Source organism: Phytophthora parasitica, assembly GCF_000247585.1.
Source record: "Phytophthora parasitica INRA-310 unplaced genomic scaffold supercont2.71, whole genome shotgun sequence".
NCBI classification, from domain to species: domain Eukaryota; phylum Oomycota; class Peronosporomycetes; order Peronosporales; family Peronosporaceae; genus Phytophthora; species Phytophthora nicotianae.
Genome location: NW_008649057.1, coordinates 88233 through 96155, shown reverse-complemented (window position 1 = coordinate 96155; position 7923 = coordinate 88233). Strand labels below are relative to the sequence as shown.

Sequence of the window (7923 nt, the reverse complement as noted above, 5' to 3'; positions counted from 1 at the left end):
CGTTGCTGTCTGCAGAGGAGAGAGTTAGCAAGGGAGAAGGGACTGATGACGCATGGAAACAGACATACCGGAAGACACGACAACGCGAATGCACGGCCAACGAAGGCGAGCGAAGGCGAAGACGAGGAGTTAAGGCGAGAGATGAAGATCGGTGAGTGAAGTCCGACAGTTGGTGCTGTGAACTCTCACTTGCTTTTCGTTGCACGTATCCACTAAAGCAACATGGGCAACAATAGTCAGGAGTACAAACGGTCTTAGTCTCCAAGCGACAGTTCTTACGAACTGAGAATTGCAGATATGGATGAACTTGTTCAACTGCTGGAATGATTTACCACACCTCGATTCTGTTAAGTGTGTAGAGATTGACGTTCGATGTGCCACCCAACCCAAGCTGGCAATAACCAAGGAAGAACTTGACAAACTGTAATGCGACAAAAAAGAGTAGTGTTGACGGCGACAGAGGCGCTAGTCCGAAACAAACAAATCTCTATCTGAGAGTGCTCACATTAAGCGCTGGTCATATCGCTGTTAACTCTCAAACTTCCTCGCGCTTCGATAGGAAAAGCACGCATTATTTTAGTTCCATATTCGACAACTAATATCCTGTCAACCCGAGGTGCATCGTGTAGCCGTCGGAGAGCTGCACGTACTTCTTGCCTTTAGTCTTGCTGCTCGCGAGCTTCAGAAAATCGTCGAGCTGTTTCAAGGTGAACGGATGGTGCTCCCACGAAATGTATGCAGCTTTCGCCAACTTATGATCAGCCATTAGTGCCTTTGCCAGTTTTTGGCATCTTTTTTCTTCGTCAACTGAGAGAAATTAAAATTCCATCGTTCTTCAGCTAATACTCCATTCTCTTGATGCGCGCGTGGCAGCACACAAGCATTACTGCAGTTGACCTACTGTGGCGTGCTACGTAACGCATCAATACATGCTGGGTCGTGAGCGATACCATCATTGGTGATAATACGTCCACATCATTTAAAGATTGTTGGTGCATACTACCCTTTTTGGCGCTGAGCTTGAGTCCGAAAGCTACGACCAAATCAAAGAATTCCTCTAGCTTCGCCACATAGGTGCCTATATCGTCAGCGAATAGGAGGAGATCACTTATTCAAAAAAAAACTAAGAGAAGGTACAACAGTGACTGGAAACACTGCTCCATCGTATGCTGAAAATGCACGGTGGTGTCACAGTATCCCTGAGGAACTCGACGAGGAATGTATATTTTATTGTCAATTATGTATGACATGAGCTCTTGGCTAACTTACTCTAAATGCAGCTGACAAACGCCTTTGAATAGGTCGAATAGACCGTAGCATTTATTACCTCGTGTATGCTCGAGTAGAGTTGCCATATGCGGCATCGTGCTTATGGGCCCCCATTGAGCTGTTCACGGGTCTGCCATGCCAATCGATTCTGGCAAAAATTTACCACGCCAGCCGCAAAAAAAAAAACTGGTAATGGTACTGTGGAACTCGGCCGCTATAGCTGAGCTGCGCGACAGTCTGCGCACTATGCATGGTCCTATCGCTGATAAGCGACTAAAACAGCGCATTCTCAATAAAAAGAGAGAGAGAGTGGGGACCACCAAGTCACCTTTGATGTGTGCGATAACGTTTTGCGCTTTCGCGTTGACGATAAGAAGGGCAACAAGATGCCGGCACATCGTAACTACTGTTGCTACTAGCACGTCCAAATTCCATTATACGATTTCGTCAGTATTGTCCGATTTAGCAGCTTACGTCACCGCGACAAGTAGTGGACATAGTGGGCATAGCCAGGATGTCGACTTTTAGCGAGCCGTCGCCCTCGCCAAGACTAGGCAAATGCTTTCCATATTGGTAGAAAGAATCCGTGGTACGCATCGACATAACATCACGTGCTCGTCATTCGAAGCCGAGTTTATCAGAAATCAGCTCTGAGAGGGGTCACAACTGAGACCTTGGAAAGTCTGGTGTATCGTCAGATATTTCCATTAATTTCTTGATTTGAAATTTTCTTTCGAATCCCACTAAATATCAGGAATGTGCACCACACCAGCGCCCTAACATTATTAACTTCCTATAATTGGTAAAAAAAAAAAAAAAAAAAAAAAGTTCCACGGGCTGTATCAGCTAAGGGAGGTTCATCTCCATGTCAAAAGTCACACAATCTCACGTTACGAAGCGTTGCAAAATGAGAGGCACGTAATCACGGTATACAATGATCCGCAACGCTACAATGTAAATACCTATTTCCCGTAATCCCGGTATACAATGATGTCTCATGTACGCAACGCTACAATGTAAATACCTATTTCCCGTAATCCCGGTATACAATGATGTCTCATGTACGCAACGCTACAATGTAAATACCTATTTCCCGTAATCCCGGTATACAATGATGTCTCATGTACGCAACGCTACAATGTAAATAACCAGACATGGGCTATTTCCATACAGAAACAAGCCATCATTCCCTTTTAAATGTTAACGACATGCCCATTTGGAACCAAGCAAGTTCGGCCTGTGCTCGAAGTTCACCATGATATCAATTCGCACTTGAGTCGGCTGTGCAACGATCCAGCACGTCCGTGCTGAAGTCCGTCGCGAACTCGTTCAGCTAGCTCTACTCGAGTTCGTCGTAAACGCGTCATGCCCGTATTCGAGCCCACCGTGGACCCAACCTGCATGTTCACACCCGATTCTACTGTAAATCCACTCAGCTTGTCTGTACTCTGTCTGGACTTGAATGCGTCCCGCTGCTTCATATTTGGTTCGTCGTGATCCCGTCCAGTTTGTCCGTGTTCGAGTTCTTCGTGGTCGCGAGCTCGTCCTGCATGCCGTTACTTTAGTCCTTGTAATATCAGCATTCATTTCTGGACTCGAATCCACCGTGGCCGGCACGTCCGTACTTGAGTCTACACTGGGATTTTCCTTTTGGTTCGTGTTTGAAAACGCCGAGGGTCCGTCCAGCTTGCTAGCGCTTGAATTTGGCATGAGCTCATCTGGATGGTGCGAGGCGTTTCGTGAAAGTAAACATTCGCTCGCTATATTGTCAAACATCAACTGAAATCTCATTCCATTTAGCACATACTACGCTTACATATTTCCTATCTTTTTGAAGCATGTTGAACAGAGCGTTTAGAGAGACGTACTATCTTGACTGCAGCTGATCTCCGACGGTGTATTTGCTTAGACGACCTCGATACGTTCCCAACATTCCTTTCACCGTGCTTAGGTACCTTCGATAGTATGGATCCAGGGGAATCCAGGCGAGACAGATAATCCATTAGCTGGAAATCTTCAGTAAAGAACGCGACGCGTGAAAACGGATCTTCATCATGTTGATGCTGACTGTTATTGGAAAGTTCGTCGTTGCGATCCTTAACGTGAGCGTAATAGAAGTCATCATCACCAGCAGGTTGAGTACCGATATGGTCGAACAAAGAGTATTGACGCAAAGGAACGCCATCTTAAATGACGATCCACTTTTAAATAGTCAACCCTTGGCTAAACAACAAAGTGAAGGGCGAAATTGACTGCTAAATTGCTTGGTACGGATAGATTGTTACGACGGCAGATTTAACTTCCGGACACTTGGTCCAATTTAGTTGTGAATGAACTGGTTGCGAACTGCTAGTGGCATCGACAGCCGCGTTTAAGACCCTACTCAGCGTTCCCAACGCGGGACGGTAATCGGAATGCATGTAGAAACACCACTCGAGCGCCGACATCCATTCACCAGAACGGCAAAGTTAGCGTCAGTTTACATTGTAGTAGTCATTTGTACTGTACCTTTTTTTTTATTCTGGAACAGAATAGGAGAAAAAAACTTGGTGATACGCTAGTATCGAGCTACATCAATCGTCCCACTTAGTAAATATTGTGCACATTTCCAAGGTACATAATGTTTATGCGCATGCAAAGATTCAAAGCCCCAAGATGAGTCCAGGAGATGCGGAAGTGTTCCCGAGAATCATACGCCAAAGTATCTCTTCGTTTGAAGAGTAAGGAGGCGCAAAAACCACCAACGGTGTCATTTTACATTTGTTGTCTAACGCAAAAGCACTCAACTCTCCAAGTGTCGCGTACCATGCGTCTGACAAGCATTCTGTCTGTCACGGTGGTCGCCATTTGCCTCGCGGCCTGTAGCGCCGCTGGAGACTTCGACCAAGCGAAGCGCTTGATGAATGATTCACCCGTCCACTCACACGATTCAACCGCCAAAAGACTTCTTGATGACATATGTAGGTGTACGTGCTTGTCAAACCTTAATGTCATAGCGCTGTACTATAGTATCCACGAAACAATGGTATGAAGTCGTTCATAAGCAGGATTATAACAATATGTTTTACCATCCGTTTAATACTCTCTACAACAAAAAGCAAACACAATTCCACAGCCGCGTCCTTGGCATTCATCTAGTTTTCCTCTACGCCACCAAGTACTTGCGCGGAAATGTAATGGAGCGCTTGTCCAAACCTGTTTTACACGAATAAAAGTTTCGGGATCTATCTCTCCCGTGCTACTGCAACCAAATTGTGCAGAATGAAGTTTCAACCATACCCTCACACACTTAGCATATATCGGACATCAGATACAAAGAATTCATTAGCGGTGGTTTCGCTGCTACACGACCATGACCAAGACTCGATCCACCACGACAAACTTACCGGAAGACGACAGCTGCCGCGCAACCATGCCGATCTTCGCCCCGGAACTACCGCCGCGATTATCGAGTACTTTACATGCCTCGCTAGTCAAATGACGAAGAGAACACCGGAAGTACGAGGAAACCATCCGTAACCGGGCCAAGGGCGGTACGGATGACAAGATCGCCCCCATTAAGCTGCCATTCGATGAAAAATACTTCGGATGTTATGCCGCTTGGGCTGGTGGCTGTCAATCGACGACGTTGCGGACGAACTGATCCTAAATGAGATTGACATCGTCTTGAGTGTTAAGAGCAATAGTGCTCCAGTGGTGGATCGAGATATGCGTGAGATGCTGCGGGTGGACCTATCTGGGAGTGATGTTAGCGAGCGAGTAATACAGTATTTCAAGCTGTGCCATGATATCACGGTTATTCCTCACCGGAGAAGATAGCAAGCAACAATTGTGCCGTGTCCTCATTGTCTCGCTGGAGCCCCAGGCCCTGCAAGAAGACGTGGAACGTACAAAACGTTTCCAGGCTAACATGCTAAGTCCGACGAGATTGATTTGGTATTGGAGAAGGCACTCGATCAGGAAAAACCAATTAATATATGAAGCGCGCCAAGCGCGAATCAGCGACGTTGATTTGGGTAGTGTGCCAGCGCGCGGACAGAACAAAAATTCCAAAAAGCCTCGGCTAGATACTGAACGAAGCACTTCTGGCTCAAATCCAGCTACAAAAGCACCTACTGTGTGGGTTAAAGCGCCACCTACACCTTGCCTACATAGTAACGTGATGCACTGATTGGCTGAGTGCCCTACGGCCTAGGACAACCAGAAAGCCGAAATTCATCGTAAGCTCCGTGCACAGCGGTCCAGTGACGGGAGTAAGCTTAAAGCCCCTAGAACCCCCCCCCCCATTGTGCATGCCACTGTTGGCGACTATGCAGTAACATCTACGCACTACGTGCAACTCCAACTGCAACTAAAATAATGCCGCGGGGGCAATAGGGCTACAGAAGCCTGTCGACTGCCTCACTATCGATTGTGATGAGCCAGAATTTATTCTTGGTCAGGGACGTTCCCACGGCATTGGGTTTAGACGTTGACCAACAATTGGAGCAACTTGCGGTGCGAAATGAAGATGAAGACGAAGGTGAGATAGACCTCAGAGATGATCTTCCATTTCTCGCACCTAGTTCTACGGATGGAGAACCGCAAGCAGCCGCCGAACGGCTGATCGACGTGGCGCTGAATCATAGGTTTCCTAGCCACCTAGAGAAGCAGCTTCGCGCTATCGTGCGGAAGTACGAAATCTGGCACCTCAAACTGGGTGATGTTCCTTCTGCTAACGTGGAGCCGGTGAGGATTCGACTCAGGGAGGGTGCACGTGCCGTCAAACGCAAGCCCTGGCCATACCCGCCTGCGGCACGCGCATTCCTGCGCGAGTTTAACGACAAACTCGTTGAACTTGGTTGGGTGTATGAGACCCAGGTAGTCGTTGGGCAAGCACTGTACTGCCTGTGCGGATGCAAGGCATGAGCGGTGATGAGTACCCCTAGGCGTTCGAATACCGTCTAGTGAATTACCTTGTAGAGGCACTTGGTTGCCGAGTGAAGGTAACGCTGTGTGGTTAAGACTGAATTGTACAAGTGGTACTAAATAAACCTATCCCTTTGTTGAGATTTTGTACTCAAGTATCATAGTTCGGAACACCTGTAGGATGTCGCGGTTGACGCGCTATATCAAACCGCTAATCCATGGGCTGTAAGCCAGAGTGAAAGTCTGTTGACTTTTGAGTCTCTTGGAGAGCACAGCTACAACTTCACTTTGAAATGACTACCGTTATCACTGACCCATACTGGTGGGACACCGTAACAGCTATGCCAATCAAGTATCGCTACTGCTACTACCGCGCTATCCGCCGATCGCAAACCACTAGCAAAAGTGTGTGGCTTGATCTTTCACTTCAAACAGATATTTACTAGTACCGAAAGAATCACCTGTGAGCAAAATCTCCCAATGTAGGACACCGTTCCGCTCATCAAACCCAATCGTTCCACTCCACGGTCGATGTACCAGTCGCCCATCCTTCACGTGTGAACATACAAGTCACTATGAAAGCGTGTACGACACTTCGGAGGTTAGGTATGTGGAATACCGGCTTCCTTAAACTCGTGTGAGGAGCGAAGACATGAATGAGGTTGCGATGATCACAGTATAGACGGAATGGCTGCGCCTCATTAGCAGGTAGTCTAGTTTTTCACATACTACTACGATGGGGGAGGCTTCTTTTCAACCAGAGTCCAGTTCAGCTGTGTTCTCTTGAACGTGCCACTGAGGCACGTGAGCAGTTTGGGCTGCAGCGTAGTTACTGGTTCCCGTCGATCACATTCTACCACCCGGGTGACGATAACCGACCAGCCTCTATCTGATGCGTCGGAGCAAACAATAGCAGTAGCTCTATCCCTGGGTGTAACTTTTGTTTTAAAATTTTTTTAGACCGGCGCACTGTAACTCTTCAGTCTTCTGACCCGAAGCTAGCTCATGATAGTTAAGACATACGCATACTCTACAAGTTTAAGTGCTATAGTAAGTTTCACATGACACCAACATACCATATAACCTGACTCAGAGATAGAGCGATCGTGTTCCAATTTTACACTCTATTTTTTTTCCAAGTTGTCAAGTTCACTCATTACATGAACACTGAGTATCTCGCTAAATGGCGACGTATTTGTTGAACTTATACTGGGAGGACCGCATTAGCTGGCTGAACAGCCTAACCAATGTTATTGACGGAGACCCCCCCCCCCCCAGGGACTTTATTTCGCACTTGTCGCCTGAGGCCATGGCTCACCGGTTTTAGCTTAAACGAACACAATTGCTTGTAAAATTTCTGATTGGCGGTCTTCACAAAGGTGTCTGAAGGAGCGATGTGTCGAACATTAAATTTTGTTTTTGTTTTTGAATTTCACCTCGCCCTCCAAAAAAAAAAACTAACATAGGGCTACACGAAAGCTGGAATACCTTCTTGCAAAGCTATTTGTGTTCACCCGCAAAAGCGACGCTTGTGCGCAAGTACTAACGCATCTTCTGCGTCTACTTCGCAGCCGCTGCATCTGTGCGTCACAGTGAATACAAAAGCAATTTAGAAATGTATAAAGCGATCTTAACGAAGTCGAGCATTTAGTGTAACGTAGAGGAAGCTTGTGTTGCAGGATGCAAATTGGAAAGTGATATTAGTAAATTAAAAGTCTGCACTCTTTTGTGTCTAGACTATCTACT

At 46.7% G+C, this 7923-nt stretch overlaps 3 protein-coding genes across 3 annotated transcripts; 1 reads left to right on the top strand and 2 right to left on the bottom strand.

The window, feature by feature from the left end:
* Positions 1 to 595: 595 nt before the first annotated feature.
* Positions 596 to 766, bottom strand: PPTG_17264 (hypothetical protein; the record flags this gene model as incomplete). The annotated part of the gene is made up of 1 exon (XM_008915455.1): positions 596 to 766. One exon carries the CDS (start codon positions 764 to 766, stop codon positions 596 to 598), a length of 171 nt encoding a protein of 56 aa, XP_008913703.1.
* Positions 767 to 2519: 1753 nt separating this feature from the next.
* Positions 2520 to 2979, bottom strand: PPTG_17263 (hypothetical protein; the record flags this gene model as incomplete). The annotated part of the gene is made up of 2 exons (XM_008915454.1): positions 2520 to 2815; positions 2895 to 2979. The coding sequence occupies 2 exons, from the start codon at positions 2977 to 2979 to the stop codon at positions 2520 to 2522; spliced, it is 381 nt and encodes a 126-aa protein (XP_008913702.1).
* A 2706-nt stretch (positions 2980 to 5685) lies between these two features.
* PPTG_17262 (hypothetical protein) lies at positions 5686 to 6311 on the top strand (the record flags this gene model as incomplete). Its single annotated transcript, XM_008915453.1, has 1 exon — positions 5686 to 6311. One exon carries the CDS (start codon positions 5686 to 5688, stop codon positions 6175 to 6177), a length of 492 nt encoding a protein of 163 aa, XP_008913701.1. The 3' UTR covers positions 6178 to 6311.
* Between the last annotated feature and the right edge of the window lie 1612 nt (positions 6312 to 7923).